Source organism: Labeo rohita, unplaced genomic scaffold (assembly GCF_022985175.1).
Source record: "Labeo rohita strain BAU-BD-2019 unplaced genomic scaffold, IGBB_LRoh.1.0 scaffold_178, whole genome shotgun sequence".
Lineage (NCBI taxonomy): Eukaryota > Metazoa > Chordata > Actinopteri > Cypriniformes > Cyprinidae > Labeo > Labeo rohita.
The window spans coordinates 46,827-64,915 of NW_026127978.1; the positions used below are offsets into that span (position 1 = coordinate 46,827).

The 18,089-nt window shown below is 36.6% G+C and overlaps 1 protein-coding gene across 2 annotated transcripts; it reads left to right on the top strand.

Annotated features, from left to right (window-relative positions):
• Positions 1–799: 799 nt before the first annotated feature.
• LOC127158910 (polymeric immunoglobulin receptor-like) lies at positions 800–16,734 on the top strand. Of its 2 annotated transcripts, XM_051101866.1 has the most exons (15): positions 800–820; positions 1,640–1,826; positions 2,013–2,336; positions 2,912–3,226; positions 3,323–3,652; positions 4,519–4,749; positions 5,322–5,411; positions 5,541–5,578; positions 5,699–6,345; positions 6,570–6,777; positions 7,234–7,259; positions 7,420–7,438; positions 7,753–7,914; positions 8,092–8,130; positions 16,672–16,734. In XM_051101866.1, exons 2-9 carry the CDS (start codon positions 1,787–1,789, stop codon positions 5,948–5,950), a joined length of 1,620 nt encoding a protein of 539 aa, XP_050957823.1. In that variant the 5' UTR covers positions 800–820; positions 1,640–1,786; the 3' UTR covers positions 5,951–6,345; positions 6,570–6,777; positions 7,234–7,259; positions 7,420–7,438; positions 7,753–7,914; positions 8,092–8,130; positions 16,672–16,734. The 2 variants fall into 2 exon arrangements, with proteins under 2 accessions (XP_050957823.1, XP_050957824.1); XM_051101867.1 differs by lacking the exons at positions 2,912–3,226; positions 4,519–4,749; positions 5,322–5,411; ... (5 more) ...; positions 7,753–7,914; positions 16,672–16,734 and adding exons at positions 9,228–9,557; positions 10,131–10,532 and having other exon boundaries at positions 801–820; positions 8,092–8,409.
• The last annotated feature ends 1,355 nt before the right edge of the window (positions 16,735–18,089 follow it).

Sequence of the window (18,089 nt, forward strand, 5' to 3'; positions counted from 1 at the left end):
TGTGTAAAACAGATCATATTTAGTAAATGTAATGTAATGTTTGTATTGGACATTATGGAGCAGCAGACTTTGTTTGAAAATGCATTATGCAAGTGGTTTATTTTGGGCACATAGTATTGATTCAAATACTTCAGTTAAAATAATGTTGCTGTTTTTTTTTTCTTTTTATTTCCTGTTTTTCTTGTTGTTGTTTTATGTCAACACTTGTTTGAAATGACCAGTTTAGTAAAGTTTGTACTATTTTCCACTTATTTTGATAAATAAAATAATTCATTTTTGTTCCTTTGTTTTGTTTTGTTGTACTGTAATTAATATGTTAATATAAAAATATATTTTGAAAATACAAAACAAAATCATTTAATAAGTAAAGATTATGTAAGTAAGTACATCCCATAATGTAAACTAGATTTACAGTGATAACAACAAATGATTTTTTTTAATTATATGATGTGATTAATATCATATTTATAAATATGATAGCTTCATTATAAACATGGTGATTATCTCTAATGTGGACACCCAGCTTAAAGAGGTGGTCTACCGGCTTCAAAGGCTTGATTGTGATTATGGTGTGCACTCTTACATATGGTCATGCTTAATTTTTGGAAATGGCATTATTTTTTCTCATATGTTACCTTTATCCTACAGGCTACACTGCTCTGCTAAAAATAGTCTGTTAACTTTCTGGTTCTTCACTCAGAAATATACAATGGGCTCAGATTGCTTAGGGCTCAGTGTGTTGTGATTCATTAACTGCCTAGTGCACATTGTCAAGAAACCTCAAATCTCATACAGTGATCGCTACTGACTGTATAGCACGGTTAGTTTTGTCTTTGTAGAACAAGTGTAGCCAAATATCTGTCACCAGAACTACAAGCCTATAACGAAGACTAACCATGGCTTTACTACAGTTACCAAATCAAACACAGAACCATCATTGTCATTTGTTTACGTCTTTGCTACAACATAAAATGGCCCCAACCCCTCTGTTGAAAAACTGTTGCTTTAATTCTCTTAAGACATTTATCTCAAAATACATGATTTTAGCTATTCTCATTTGCTACTTAAATCTACAATGTTTTAAGAAAGAGAAAATATTAGATCAAGTACGCACAGAATCAACTTGTGCCAATTATGCATGCACATCCTGAAAACACCATATTTTGGAAAGTGCTATGCCAAGTTTTTGTGCCATCTAGTGGTTTAAAGAAGAATAAAAGGTGCCTCTAACCCCATCATACCCCTGCCTGGGGAAATCTATTAGTAATGACATTAATCATTACCTAATGATTATGAAAATAATGATAAATTATTATATGTAATCAGCACACAGCTGAAGATGAATGACACCCTATTTTAATAAGAACCGCTGCTGTTTGCGTGTCTGTCCACCAGATGTCACTGTCTCTAAAATCAATGTGATGAAAACATTAACTATTATGACTCTAAAAATAAACCTTTCGAATGATAGCAAAAATCAGTCAAATAATGTTTTCTGTGATGAGTTTTTGTCTGCATGTGTCTGTTCTGTCTGTGAGTTCAGCATGTTCATTTGAAGCATGTGTGAAATATTAGTTTAACTTCCCTCTTTATTAACCATTTCTCTCTCTCTCTCTCTCTCTCTCTCTCTCTCTCTCAGAGGAAGTGGGCGTCTCTGTCACATTCATCAGTTCATGTTAAACATGTAACCAGGAAAGAAACACTCAGAGCTCATCTGAACACACATCGAGAGCTTCAGAAGAACTGAATCTACTAACAACAGAGAAGATCATTGAATAAGAGAAGAATGAAGATCATCTGGACTTTCACTCTGCTGATGATTCCTGGTAAGAATCCAATGATCTACTATCACAATCACATTAGTAAGGGAACTGCACTGAAAACAGCACAGATTTGCAACAGGAAAAGAGTCTTTACCTTAAGTTCATGTTGTCTAAGAAATGTAAAAGTTTATCTCTATTCAGTCTCATGAAAATATTAGTGTTGTATTATTAGATGTTGGTTTGTTGTAGGTGTTGTGAGCTCCATCAGTGTGACAGGATATTCAGGAGGAGGAGTCATCATCACATGCAGATATGATAGAGAATATACAGACAATGCAAAGTATTTTTGTAGAGGACTTTGGACAACAACATGCTCTGATCTCATCAAGACTGAAGAGAAAGAGAAATGGGTTGATAAAGGAAGATTCTCTCTGTATGACGACATAAGTGCAGCAGTTTTCACTGTGACCATCAGAGATCTGAGTGAACAGGATTCTGGGACGTACCAGTGTGGAGTTGATAAATCTGGACAAACAGATTCCTACACTGAAGTGAATCTGAAAGTTTTAACAGGTGAGTAACTGAAACCCTCAAACCCATGATGATCCACAACATCACCACACTCAACACTGACTGTAATTACTATGATTTACACATGTAATAAAAAAACACCAGAACATCAAATAATCATGGTAAATATAATGTATTTTTATCTTGCAATACCAGATTTATACTCATAACATAATGAATGTCTTAATCAAGTGCAAAAAGACAAACAATTTAAACTGAGGAGGCAGAGACCATATGTGTGTGTGTGTGTGTATTTTTTTCTGTCCTGGTGTGGACTTAAACCTGAATAATTTTGAGAATGTAAAAATGCAGAAAGGTTTTAGGTATAGCTCTGCACATTTTGTATGTCTCCCTCATGTAACACACCTGGCTTCCAGGACAGCTTTGAAAACACCTGGTGTAGGGCAATAAAATATACAGTTTGCACAGTATAAAAACTATTATGTCTATGGAGGGTTCCCACAACGATGGCGAACCAGACGTGTGTGTTTCACTGTGAATGAAGATGAAGTACCATTCTTTACAAGAATGATGAAGAACATCATCATCACACTGATATCTGAATTTGTGTCCAACAGGTCAAAAAATCAGTACAGTTACAGGATTTTCAGGAGGAAACATAATTATAAACTACAAATATGAGAACAAACCTAAGGAGTCTTTGATAAACATCTGTAAAAGTGGAGCAGACCAATGTTTTAAACCAACAAGCACTAACAGAGCAGCAGAATGGAAACATGATGGACGATTCACCATTCATGATTGCAGTTCTGCAGGTTTTTCGCGTTTGTTCATTAAAGAGCTGAATGTGAATGATTCTGGAGAATATAAAATGGTTGAAGTTTCTGAAGACCACAGATTTTTTTTTAAACTGAATCTGAATATTGAGGATGGTGAGCTGCTTTCATTCATTCATGCATTATTTGTCAGAATTCATTGATCTGCTTTTTAATTCTAACATTGCTGCACTTGATTTGTTTCTCCAACAGCTGATTGTTGTGTGAAGAGCATCAGTCTATCAGCTGCTGCAGGAGGATCTGTGAACATCAGCTGCAAATACCCACAATCCCACAGTGCTGATGTCAAGTTTGTCTGCAGGAGATCTGGATCTGATCTCTGTGCTGAAGAGACGTCTGTGAAGGAGAACAGAAGATGGAGCGCTGAGGGACAGATCCAGCTGTATGATGACAGAGAGCAGCAGCTCCTGACGGGAACCATCAGTCATGTGACTCAACAACATTCAGCTGAATACTGGTGTGGAGTTCAGTCTGATCAAGGACACAAGAGCTTCATCACACGAGTCCTCATCAGTGTTACTGGTACGGATGATTTTCTCACTGACTTAAATAATAGTGTAATTTAAAGTCACAGCTGGCTTCCATTCAGCAGATCACGGTGTGTCTTGTATCATGTTGCTTGAACATGCAAAGAAAGTGATCAGTGACTTTGTAAGTGAAACAATTATATTCAGACACCAATAGGTTAGTTTTAGATGTTCTGTCTGTTTAACAAAGCAAAACCACAAACAACAGTTGAAACGAGGAAGGGTCATTATAAAAACAAATCGCAGATCATGGTTGCAGTCTAAAAGCAGGTAAAAGTACATTGTTTTGTGAATAATGTTGTTGTTCTGCTCAGTGAGAAACTGCACACAGAGTAAATCAATGGACTGTGTTTGTGTGTTTTATTCTTCACTTCATTCTGTATCTGCAGATCTGAATGTGTTTTGAAAGCCGCAGCAGTTTTTAGTTTTCTGTCTGGTCATTTGGTTTTACTGCAGTGTTTGGTGTTGCAGCATTATTGTGCTCATTTGTACACAGTGTTACTGTAGTTTTTTAAATTAGTTTAAGTGTGTTAATCTGTATACAGTATTAGTGCTGCTGTGAGTCATTTCACCAGTCTTGTGCTACAGTTTGCTGCAGTTAAAGATGTTCATCCAGTAACCTGCTATGAACAATATTTGTCACTGAGAAACCACAGACTTCTTTTACAGAAACTCAAACAAACAGCTCACTATTTTCTTTTCTGGGTGTCTCTGTATCAGCAAACATGAATTCTGGGTAGTGACTGTAAATGACATCAATAACACTTAGATTTACCATTTAACACAAGAAAAAGAGATGTCAAGTTCTGTGTGTGAAAAGACAAGCTTGAGAAACTCATTGTTTTGTTGCTTTATGTACAGATATTCCAAAAACACCTTTACCACCATCATCATCATCATCATCATCATCATATTCTTCATCGTCGTCATCATTACCACCACCATCATCATCATCATCACCACCACCATTGTTATCATCATCAGCATCATCATCATCATCATCATCATCTGCTTCTTCATCTTCATCATCAGTCAGAAGTTCATTGAGCACAGTAGTTTCTAAATCGTCCCCATCTAGTGTCACACCAGCAGGTGCTGAAATAGACACATGTGATTCATGGTGTAACTTGTGAGGAGCTCTGATGCACCCAATGCCTGAAAGATTTTTCTACTCCAAAATTAGTAGTCATTTAATACATTTAATATATAGTATGCCTATAATAATAATAATAATACAGTGGTTATTCTTATGTTATTATTGACATGTTTAGCTGAATTTGCAGTTTGTAGTTTGTAGTTTGTAGCACATCAAGACAACAGCAAATGTTTGTGTGGAATAAATTGACTTTTGACTTCCAGTGACTAAAAGACTTTCAGTGGTTTCAGAAATAAAATCTATAACACTAAACTAGGTGGGAAAACCATTTTTCCATCCACCATTTTTTTTTTTTTTTTTTTTTTTTTTTTTTGAGCTTTTCCACACATTTTGTGTTTTTTAACCTCAGGTTATAGTCTTTTAAACTGAGCCAGTTTAGAGTGATTTTGTGCTCAAAATGTGTTTAGGACAAACTGAATGGTACATCAAGCTACGCCCATGATCTGATCTGATATTTAGCTCAGAGTGATCAGATTGATTGATCTGATTGTTTCTCCTGTGTTTTCAGGCTCGTCTCTGATCATTCCTCTGGTTCTTCTGGCTCTGATCATCACTGGTCTTTTATTACTGTTTCTCTTTAAGAAGCATCAGTCTCGAGGTAAAACTCTTTCTCAATGTCTTAAGATGTAGAAACTCCCTTTATATTGAGTTTAAAACAAAGATTTGTTGATCTGTTTTCCCACTGTGAGTCTGTCACCACCTTAATTTAAGACTCTTGTTTTGGCAGGCAGTGGTTCGTCATCTCGGGAAGGAGCAGAAAGACATGTTAGTTCGGCGACTGTATAAAATGTTTTTTTTTTTTTTTTTCCATAATGTGAATAAATTCTGATGTTTTCCATCATGAATCTCTTTAGATCTGTAAATAATTGCTCTGTCTTTCCACAGGTTTCTGACACTGGATGTGATTATGAGAACATTGAAGACACTCAGAAGCAATTACCCACAAACCCCTCTGATTCTCCTGACTGTGTTTACTCTAAAGCTACTGGTGACTCTCAGGTCGTCATCACATCTGTTAATGATCTGAATTACACCGTGGTGAATTTCCAGAAGAAAGCAGACTGTCCTGACAGTGTCAGTTTGAGGAATAATCAGGATTTCAGTGAATACGCTGCTGTCAATCATCACACTGCCTGACGAGCCACAGCAGAGAATCTCAATGAGCTGAATGCTTTGTTTTAGTGTGTTCACTAAATGTCACTGTCAATTTCTAATCTCTGAATAAATATTTTGCTGAAATCTCTCAAATAATCCTTTAAAGACAAAGTTGTATTCTACTGTCCACGAGTCTTGCATTTTCATTTGAACACATATTACCATCACTTTTATTATCTCTCTCTCTCAGAGGAAGTGGGCGTCTCGGTCACATTCATCAGTTCATGTTAAACATGTAAACAGGAAAGAAACACTCAGAGCTCATCTGAACACACATCGAGAGCTTCAGAAGAACTGAATCTACTAACAACAGAGAAGATCATTGAATAAGAGGAGAATGAAGATCATCTGGACTTTCACTCTGCTGATGATTCCTGGTAAGAATCTGAACTCACAGTAAATCACTAAAAACAGCACAGAGAGTTTAACTTTAGTTTGTGTTGATGAATTGACTGAAAAACTTTAAATGCAATTTAAAAGTTCATCTCTATTCAGTCTCATGAATATATCAGTGTTGTATTAAGATACTGTTTTGTAGGAGTCATCATCACATGTAAATATGCTAGAGAATATATAGTAAATGAAAAGTATTTTTGTAAAGGTCAGTGGAGTACTATTTGCTCTGAACTCATCAAGACTGAAGAGAAAAATAAATGGGTTCAATCTGAAAGATTCTCTCTGTATGATGACACAAATGCAGCAGTTTTCACTGTGACCATCAGAGATCTGAGTGAACAGGATTCTGGGACGTACCAGTGTGGAGTTGTACTTTGAATTCTACATTGAAGTGAATCTGAACGTTATAACAGGTGAGTAACTGAGACTCTCAAACTCATGATAATTTCCACAACATCACCACACTATGATGACAGCTTCGTTCATTCTGGTATAGATTAATCCACACCAGAATTATCGCTTGCGTTTATTTGAAAATCTTCCTGAGAGTTTAAAGTTGCTGAAAGGCATAAATAGTCGGTTTGTGATTCACTGTGTCACTGTGAATGTGTGTTATAAACTGAAGGCCCCAGCATCAAATGACACTAGTACTGTTTAAACAGATCACATTTAGCAAATGGACATTGTAATGTCAAAGGAAAATGGTTTCATCTAGACAAGTTTGTCTGTTTCTTTCGCATCCGATACGTAAACATTTGCTACAGTTTGTCACTTGATTATTTAAAGTTTAAGATAAATATACGTAAATAAAAATTACCTGGTTCTTTTAACAACTCATACCTTGTCTATATTGATCTCTGTCTTTTTAGACTGGAGCATCTAGATTCAATGTGAGGTAAAACTTTCATTGTCTAAATTAAAGGTGACGTGTATTTTATGTGACAATAGCATCATCAGCAAAACGGTTTTCAAATGTTTCTTATGGAGGAAACTATGAAAAAATATCACAATATATATAAATTAAAATCAATAATCATTGTGATATATTATCAAAGGATCAGCACACAGCTGAAGGTGAGTGAGACCTCATTTTAGTGATACACACTGTGCTTATACAGTTACCATGGGAACCAGTGCTGTTGCTGCTTTCACTATCACTATCTGTGAAATGAATTTGATGCACAGAAGAAACACTTCATTAAACTCTTATAAACATTAAACATTACATCTCTGATAAAAATGTAAAACAGCCTTTGAAATATGATCATTTTGTGGAAATCTCTTTTGAAATAATACTTCATAATAATAATTATATAATAATAAGTTTTATTTGCACAAAAAAAAAAAAGCTATTTCACTTCCCTCTTTATTAACTATCTGTCTATCAGAGGAAGTGGGCTCATATTAAAGACGTGACCAGGAAACACTCAGAGCTCATCTGAACACACATCGAGAGCTTCAGAAGAACTGAATCTACTAACAACAGAGAAGATCATTGAATAAGAGAAGAATGAAGATCATCTGGACTTTCACTCTGCTGATGATTCCTGGTAAGAATCTGATCAAATCCTGATCCAATAATCACATTAATCAGAGTAAATCCCTAAAAACAGCACAGATTTAATGAAGAAAGCCTTTAGCTTCAAAGAGTCTTTAGTTTCCAGACATTGTAGACAGTGTAGGCTCATCAACACATGAAACTGTTTTTAATGGTGCATTTATTGCAGGTGTTGTGAGCTCCATCAGTGTGACAGGATATTCAGGAGGTGGAGTCAGAATCAAATGTGCATATGACGAAGGATATACAGCATATATAAAGTATTTTTGTAGAGGAGAGTGGTCAGTGTGTACAGACCAAATCAAGACTGAAGAGAAAGATAAATGGGTTCATTCTGGAAGATTCTCTCTGTATGACGACACAAGAGCAGCAGTTTTCACTGTGACCATCAGAGATCTGAGTAAACAAGATTCTGACACATACTACTGTGGAACTGAAAGAACTGGATATGATTTATACACTGAAGTGAATCTGAAAGTTTTAACAGGTGAGTAACTGAGACCCTCAAACCCATGATGATCTCGACAACATCACACTCAACACTGACTGTAATTACTGTAATCACATGTGTATCTAACTAAAGATGCCAACTGTAACCTTTTAATCTCCTGCTGTAACACTTTGAAAATAATCTTAAATAGTGCCAACAGCAAAGTGATTTCCCAGCAGGCACACAACGTCATAAGACAATGCTTGGTTGCAATGTCGGGTGACCAAACTTCAAAGTAAATGTAACATCTAATGTCAATGTTAAATTGATGTCCAATACAGATGTCAGCTGATACTGATGTTTTGTTGTTTTTAGATTGTGTAAGCAAAATCTAACATTAAGTCAATGTCAAATTGACGTCAAATACTGACGTCAACCCAATTTTCATTCTCAACCAAAATGCAAAGTTACCTGAGTTTGTGTTTAACAGGTCAAAAGATCAATAGTGTGACAGGATATTCAGGAAGAAGTGTCATTATAAATTACAAATATGACATTAAACATATGAACCATAAGAAATACATCTGTAAAACTAGAGTAGGTCAGTGTTTTACTCAAGACGGCCAATTCTCAGTTCATGATGACAAATCTGCTCAACTCTCATGTGTGTTTATGAGAGAACTGAATATAAACGATTCTGGAAAATATAAGATTACTGTCAGAGTTTCTGAAGACTACAGTTTCTTCTCTGAGTTTAACCTGGACATCAGAGATGGTGAACTGCTTTCATTCACTCATTCATTTGTTTCTGTGGTGAATTCATGAATCTGTTGTTTAATTCTAACATTGCTGCACTTGATTTGTTTCTCCAACAGCTGATTGTTGTGAGAAGAGCATCAGTCTATCAGCTGCTGCAGGAGGATCTGTGAACATCAGCTGCAAATACCCACAATCCCACAGTGCTGATGTCAAGTTGGTCTGCAGGAGATCTGGATCTGATCTCTGTGCTGAAGAGACGTCTGTGAAGGAGAACAGAAGATGGAGCGCTGAGGGACAGATCCAGCTGTATGATGACAGAGAGCAGCAGCTCCTGACGGGAACCATCAGTCATGTGACTCAACAACATTCAGCTGAATACTGGTGTGGAGTTCAGTCTGATCAAGGACACAAGAGCTTCATCACACGAGTCCTCATCAGCGTTACTGGTGAGATTTTCTCTATTCAGCAGATCACAGTGTGTCTTACAATATGTTATATCATGGTTTGTTTGAATACTCAATTCTGATTGGTTAACAGGTGTAAATAAAGGACATGCAGATCTAGACATGCTTTAAAAGCAGAAGTTTTACTTCTGCATGTGGTAACTGCATATTTCTACAGAGTTTGGTGTTGCAACTTTAGTTGGTCATTTGGACACAGTACTATTGTAGTTTTTGAACTAGTTAAAATGTGCTGCTCATCTGGATGCAGTTTTTTCCAGTCTTTTACTAAGCATGTATAACCTGCAGTTAAAGATGCTCATCCAGCAACATGCTAACTGTATTATTCACTGAGAAACCACAGGCTTCAGACACGGAAACTCAAAAAACAGCTTGCATTTTTGTTTTTATGTATCAGCAAGCATGAATCCTGGGTAGTCACTGTGTGAATGTCATCAGTAACACTTATATTTACCACGAGTCACGTGATGTCAAGTTCTGTGTGAAAAAAAAAAAAAATACCTTTAACAACCTTTAGAAATTCATTGTTGTGTTGTTTTATATGTTTATATGTTCCAGAAATGTCTTCATCACCACAGTTATCATCACCATCTTCATCATCATCATCATCTTCTACTTCTTCTTCATCATCATCATCATCATCATCATCATCACCATCACCATCTTCATCATCATCATCTTCTTCTTCTTCTTCATCATCATCAGTTGAATCTCCACAGCAGAGAATGTGTGTCAGAAACTGATTTATTTTACAGGAGTTTGAGATGTTCAGTATTCAGTGAGAACAGATCAAATGAACATTGATTATAATGTCAGAGGAAAACAGTTTTCTCCAGATGAGTCTGATTGTTACTTCTGATACATAAACATTTAATGTAGTTTTTTTCTTGCATTCCACAGTTGTGTAGGCTATTCGAGGCTTAGTGTATGATTTTCTGTAAAGCTGCTTTGAAACAGCATCAAATGTGAAAAGTGATATGCAAATAAAAATGACACTTTAAAACTCAGACTGAACAGACTGAACAAATCAGACTGAACAAATAATCCATTTATACTGTCAGGTTCCAGTTTTTTTTTTTTTTGTTTTTTTTTTGTTTGTTTGTTTGTTTGTTTTTGCTTTGTTTTGTTTTGTTTTCATCTTGACCTCTGTTATGTCCACGACTGGGAGGATTGCGTGAGTGTTTGGTGGAGTGGCGGCTTGTTTGAGTGAGTTTTCTTTACTTTTTCTCTGCTATTTTGAAAAGTTAGTATTGTTTAGTTTGCTGTAATTTAGAATTAATCGAGGGTTGTGAAGATGCCGGCAGATTCTGATGGGTTTGCTACCTTAACAGCCCGACATGGTTGTAAATGTTTACCGGACGAATCAATCACTGTTGAAGACTGTTTGACTGCTATTAGTGGTGAAATAGGTGCTCGTAACATTTTGTCGGCATCTAGAATGAACAAGGCTGTTGTTGTGTTTTTGAGGGAAGAGTCTATGGTTCACCATTTAGTGGAAGTTGGTTTATCCATTCGTGATTTTTTTTTGCCTGTTTTGCCGTTGTCAAGTCCTTCAAAGAAAGTAACTCTTTCTAATGTGCCTCCGTTCATTTCAAATGATTCACTTGAGCGCTTACTTAGCCGCTATGGTAAAATTATGATGCCGATTAAAATGATTCCGCTTGGTGTCAAAAATCCAGATTTAAAACATGTGATGTCTTTTAGACGCCAAACCGCTATGATTTTGAATGCTGAATTTCAATACTTGGACGTCTCCGCGAAATTGACTTTGGCAGGTAAAGATTACGTAATTTTTATCAGCACGGAATCAATGAAATGCTTCTCCTGTGGGGTCTACGGACATACAAAAGTGAAATGTACTAATAATAAGGTGACTGAACAAAATGAGACTGAGACTGAGCCTAGAACACCTTCGGAGCAAGTGGCTCCAGCCATTGTAAATGGTAACCAGGATGGCAGTGATAAAACTGATGAGCGGGCTGAATCGGATTCATTGTCAAAAGGCAATGAAAATCCGAAAGAGGACGCATTGATCAGTCACACTGAGAATGCGGGAAAGTGTTCCGTGAACACTAATGAATGCGTTAATGTTCGCAGTGCAGCGAGCGGTGAATCTGAGACCGTCGCTGCGGGAAACATTGACTCAGCGCACCCCATGGAGCCTGATGAGCTCGTGGGAGTCGGAGAATCTCGGGATTCGCAAGCATCGGTTGGCCTGTCACAGGTTGATGTGGATCAGTTATCTGAGGGAGGTGAGGCTCAGTCTGCAGATATAAATTCTGACAGTGAGGAATCTGATGTTGGTGATTATTTCACTGATGTCAGTTCCCAAAGGAAGTTCTGCAGAGAAAAAACAGAACTTACAAATGAAACCACCTTATTATACAGTACAACAGATTAATGATTTTCTCAATGATACTTTTAACCAGCGAAGACCAAAACTAGAGAAGTATTTCTCTGATTTACAACTGTTCGTTGATTCTTGCGCTTTGGCTATGAGAAAAGCTACATTGGAAGAGCTTGACCAGCCTAAAAGATACAGATTAAGGAAGCATGTCAGTGCTGTTAAAAAAAGACTAAAAAAATAAGGTAATGTATTTTGAGGTGATTTATTATTATATTTTTTGCTTTTTTTTTTTTATCTTTCATTATGACAACCATGAACATTGGGACTTTTAATGTTAATGGTTGTCGGTGCACAAAGAAGAGAGTTGCTTTATTTGATTATCTGCGGCTAAAACAGGCAGATGTTATTTTGTTGCAAGAAACGCATACAGATCAGCAAAATCAAGCACAGTGGTATAGTGATTGGAAGGGCAGTGTTTTATTAAGCCATGGTACAAACCTTAGTGCAGGTGTTGCCATCCTTTTTTCTCCATGTGTCAGTATGCAACCAGATGTGGTTGAAATAATACCTGGTCGGATTTTGAGAGCTGATATTGTTTTTGGGGATGCTCATTTTTCCTTTATTAATGTGTATGCACCAAACGTTGGTCAAGACAGATCTCCTTTTTTAAAACACTTTCTGATGCCTTATTACAGTGTCCTCAGGGAAATATTATTGTACTTGGTGGAGATTTTAATTGTACTGTTGATTCAGTTTTGGACAGGAATCATGATGAACCTCACTATTCTTCTGCTGAGAGTTTAAAGAAATTAATTAATGAACATAATTTAGTCGATGCATGGAGGGAGGCCTTTCCTGGAGTTAGACAGTACACATGGTTAAAAACTAATTCCAACAATATGTCAGGAGCTAGGCTTGATCGGTTTTATGTTGAAAAGGGTAATAGAGGTAGGTTTTTTAGTAGTTCAATTACGCCATCTTTTCTGTCAGATCATCACTATGTGTCTATTGTAGTTTCTGTTTCTCTTTCTAAATCTTATAAATCACATTGGCGCTTTAATAATAGATTATTACAGGATTGCACTTTCATTCACTCTTTTAATCTTTTCTGGAAAGCTTGGAGAGAGGAGAGAAGTAATTTTCAGTCACTGAGTCAATGGTGGAATGTTGGTAAAACACAAATCAAGTCTTTTTGCCAGCAGTACACAGTACATAGTACTGGAATGCTTAAAGCAAGAATGAAGTCCCTTGAACAAGCTATCCTTGGGGGAAGCAGTGACTGTACCCGCGATAATTCAACATTTACTGACTCTGTTATAAATGATAAACTTCTTTTGAAGAATTTATTGGAGGAACGAGGAAAAACTGCTTTTCTGAGGACCAGATTTGCACAGCTAAATGATATGGATGCTCCTACATCTTTCTTTTTTGGTCTTGAAAAAAAGCCAAGGGAACAGAAGAGTTTTCATCAGTTGAAAATACCAGGGGTCGGTGTGATAACAGATCAACGGGAAATTCAATCTTATGCTCTTTCTTTTTATGAAGATTTGTACTGTTCTGAATTATGCGATGATACAGCAGTTGACACACTTTTATGTGACTTATCCAAATTAACGGAGGAAGAACTAAATGAGTTGGACAAGCCTTTGACTTTTGGAGAGATTTCACAAGCTGTTCAGGAAATGTGCTCTGGGAAGTCACCTGGATTGGACGGGCTTACAGTAGAATTTTTCAAGTCTTTCTGGAATGTACTTGGACAGGACATGTACGAAGTTTTTCTTGAATGCATCGATCAAGGGACCCTTCCTTTGAGTTGTCGAAGGGCAATTCTGTCATTAATCCCGAAAAAGGGGGGATCTTGGGTATCTGAAGAATTGGCGTCCGGTGTCACTGTTATGTGTTGATTTCAAGATTTTATCCAAATCTCTGACTAATAGACTCAAGAAACATATGGCATCAATCATTCATATGGACCAAACATTTTGTGTTCCCAAAAGGACAATTTTTGATAATTTGTTTTTAATGAGAGATATGATTACAGTAGCAAAAATGCACAATTTGGACATTGGTTTTCTTTCATTAGATCAAGAAAAAGCGTTTGACAGGGTTGATCACCAGTATTTATTTAAAACTCTGGAAGCTTTTGGTTTTGGTCCTTATTTTGTATCTCTAATCAAAATGTTATATAATGACATTTATAGTATGTTGAAGATTAATGGTTCCTTAACTAGGCCCTTCTCTGTAACCAGGGGGATAAGGCAAGGGTGTCCTCTTTCTGGTCTTTTGTATGCAATTTCTATTGAACCTCTATTAGTCTTACTCAGGAGACAGTTAAGTGGTCTTAGTATTTCTAATTACCCCAGTGTAGACTCAGTCAAACTTACAGCTTATGCTGATGATGTAACGGTAGTTATAAAATAGGGATGCACCGAAATGCTTGCGCGTTTTGTCAGTAAAGCCGGTTCTGTAATCAGCGGTAAATGCCATCAGGTGCGTGATTTCACGTTGAGCCGTGTATATACTACACACAGCCGTAGTTCACTGACGAGCTGCGCAAATTCACACTGATAATGAACATGGATTTGCGCAGCTCGTCAGTGAACAACGGCTGTGTGTAGTATATACGGCTCAACGTGAAATCACGCACCTGATGGCATTTACCGCTGATTACAGAACCGGCTTTACTGACAAAACGCGCAAGCATTTCGGCCGATACGTTTCGGTGCATCCCTATTATAAAAGATTCAGAAGATGTTACGAGATTGATTTCTTCTTTAAACAAGTATCAGCAAGCTTCATCTGCACGCATTAATTGGGAGAAATGTGTATCTTTGCTTTTGGGTGACTGGCAGGGTGCAGGACCTCCTAAACTGCAGCAACAATGTAGTTGGGCCAGAGATGGTTTTAAAATTCTTGGTCTATATTTTGGGACTAATTGCTACACAGAAAAGAACTGGGAAGGGCTAGCTGATAAAGTAATTCATAGGATTCAGAAGTGGCGTTGGATTCTTCCACATCTCTCTTTTAGGGGGAGATGTTTGGTTGTTAATAATCTAGCAGCTTCAATGCTATGGCATAAATTTACTGTACTAGATCCTCCAAAAGAATTACTTTCTGGAATTCAAAAAGCATTTGTTAATTTTTTTTGGCATGGTTGCCATTGGCTCCCTCCAGGTATCCTTTATCTTCCTGTAGCTGAGGGAGGCCAAGGACTAATTCATTTGGAATCCAAAGTCTCAGCAATGAGGTTACAATCATTACAAAAACTTCTGTTTAGTTCAGATCCTGTGCCTTGGATTGTGTTTGGTTTATATATACTCAAGAAAGTTGGAGGATTTGGTTTTGATAAACAGTTGTTTCTAATGCAGAAGACTTTAGTGGAGAAAGTGTATTCTTTACCTTTCAGTTTTTATTTAGGGTTGATTAAATCTTGGAATTGTTTTAAAATATTGAGACATGAAGATGAGCATTATGGTGTTTTAGAGCCTCTGTTTTTTAATCCTCTTTTTCAATTATCGGCCAATGTGTCATCATGTTTAGTCATTAAATTTCTGAATGCTGGGTTAACAAAAGTCATGGATTTAATTGATGTAGAGAATGGCCAATGGAGAACTGTACATGCAATTGCTGATCAAGTTGGGGTAAATTCAGTAAGAATTGTGGAGGGATTTGTGAGGAATCTTAAGGCATCTTTCCCTCAGACTTTCATTTCCTTTATTAATAATGTTCTTCTGAATGGTTTTATATCTCAGCCTTTTCCTGAGTTTAAGGTGGTTGCAAAAGACTGTGAATCTGACGAAAACAGTCAGACAAAATTGCTGAAAGGTTATGATGCTTTGGTGTTTCATTGTATTGGGAGAAAAATGTTATATCATATTTGTGTTAAGACTGCACATTGTGGACAATTGATGCAAAGACCGGACACTAAATGGAGGTCTTGGCTTTCTGTCTCAGATGAGATTTATCCATCATGGAGGTTACTGTATAAGCCTCCTATCTCTAAGAGATGTGGGGATATTCAGTGGAGGATATTACATTGTATTATAGCCTCAAATTCTTTTGTGTCTAAAATTAATGAGACTGTTTTACCAGTATGTCCTTTTTGTAATGCCCTTGACAATGTGTTTCATATGTTTTGTGAGTGTTCTAGACTCAACTCATTATTTGCAATATTAGAGAAAATTATTGTAAGACTGGGTTTTACATTTTCTAATAGTCTATTTATTCTGGGTTGCAGATACAAGAGATCTTGTCAGCAACGGTGTACACTTGCCAACTTTTTATTAGGACAAGCTAAACTTGTAATTTTAAAATCTCATCAGTGTAAAAATTCTGGTGAAAATGTGAATTTAATAACTCTGTTTAAGTCTTTAGTGGAGTCAAGAGTGGTGATTGAATATACTTATTATCAACATACTAATAATGTACTTTATTTTGAATGGAAATGGGGTGCTGGGGGAGCGTTGGTGACTGTTTGTGATTCAGGGAATTTGGTTTTCAATTGGTAATGTTTAGGAATCTTGTTTCTGGTTAAGATGTGTTTTTAAGTTTTCAATGTTTATTATAATTAAAGTGTTTTTCTCTCTCTCTCAGAGTTTAACTTCAGATTGTGTTGTTGAATTGACTGAAAAACTTTAAATGCAATTCAAAAGTTAATCCCTGTTCAGTCTTGTGAATATATCAGTGTTGTATTAAGATACTGTTTTGTTGTAGGTGTTGTGAGCTTCATCAGTGTGACAGGATATTCAGGAGGAGGAGTCATCATCACATGCAGATATAATAGAAAATATACAGCAAATGTAAACTATATTTGTAAAGGACAGTGGTCAGATTGCAACGACCAAAATAAACTCAAGCCTGAAAAGAAAAACAAATGGTTGGATGATGGAAGATTCTCTCTGTATGACGACACAAGAGCAGCAGTTTTCGCTGTGATCATCAGAGATCTGAGTGAACAGAATTCTGGGACGTACTACTGTGGAACTGATATTTATGCAAAAATATTATCCTAACACTAAAGTGAATCTGAACATTGTAACAGGTGAGTAACCCAGGATGATCTCAACAATATCACTCAACATTGACTTTAATAGTTCACACATGTAACCCCTAACATATAATTAATAACTTCTATATAACAAAGTATTTAAACTCAAGTGATCTTGACTTGCATTCATTAATGCTGCAACAGATAAGTTGTAACAGATAAATCTGGGTTCGTATTTAACAGATGAAAAAATCAGGACAGTGGCAGGATATTCAGGAGGAAACGTCATTATAAACTACAAACATATGACACTAGAATCCTTTGATAGACATCTGTAAGACGTCTGCAGATCAATGCTTTACTCTAATAAACACTAACAGAGCAGCAGAATGAAAACATGACAGCCGATTCTCTGTTTGTTATGACAGATCTGCTTATCTCTTATGTGTATTTATTAGAGAGCTGAATGTGAACGATTCTGGAAAATATAAGATTATAGTCAAAATTTCTGAAGACTATAGTTTATTCTCTGAGTTTAATCTGGACATCAGAGACAGTGAGCTGATTTCATTTATTCATGCATTTGATTATTTGGTGAATTCATAAATCTATTGTTTAATTCTAACATTGCTGCTCTTGATTTGTTTCTCCAACAGCTGATTGTTGTGAGAAGAGCATCAGTCTATCAGCTGCTGCAGGAGGATCTGTGAACATCAGCTGCAAATACCCACAATCCCACAGTGCTGATGTCAAGTTTGTCTGCAGGAGATCTGGATCTGATCTCTGTGCTGAAGAGACGTCTGTGAAGGAGAACAGAAGATGGAGCGCTGAGGGACAGATCCAGCTGTATGATGACAGAGAGCAGCAGCTCCTGGCGGGAACCATCAGTCATGTGACTCAACAACATTCAGCTGAATACTGGTGTGGAGTTCAGTCTGATCAAGGACACAAGAGCTTCATCACACGAGTCCTCATCAACTTTACTGGTACGTTTTTTGTTTTGTTTTGTTTTGTTTTGTTTTGTTTTGTTTTGTTTTTGTTTGTTTGTTTTTGTTTGTTTTTTTCTATTGATTTTAATAATGATGTAATTAAGTCACATCTAGTTTCACCAGATCCGGTTGTGTCTTGTATTATGTTGCTTGACTGTGCAAAGAAAGTGATCAGTGACATTTCAAGAGACCTG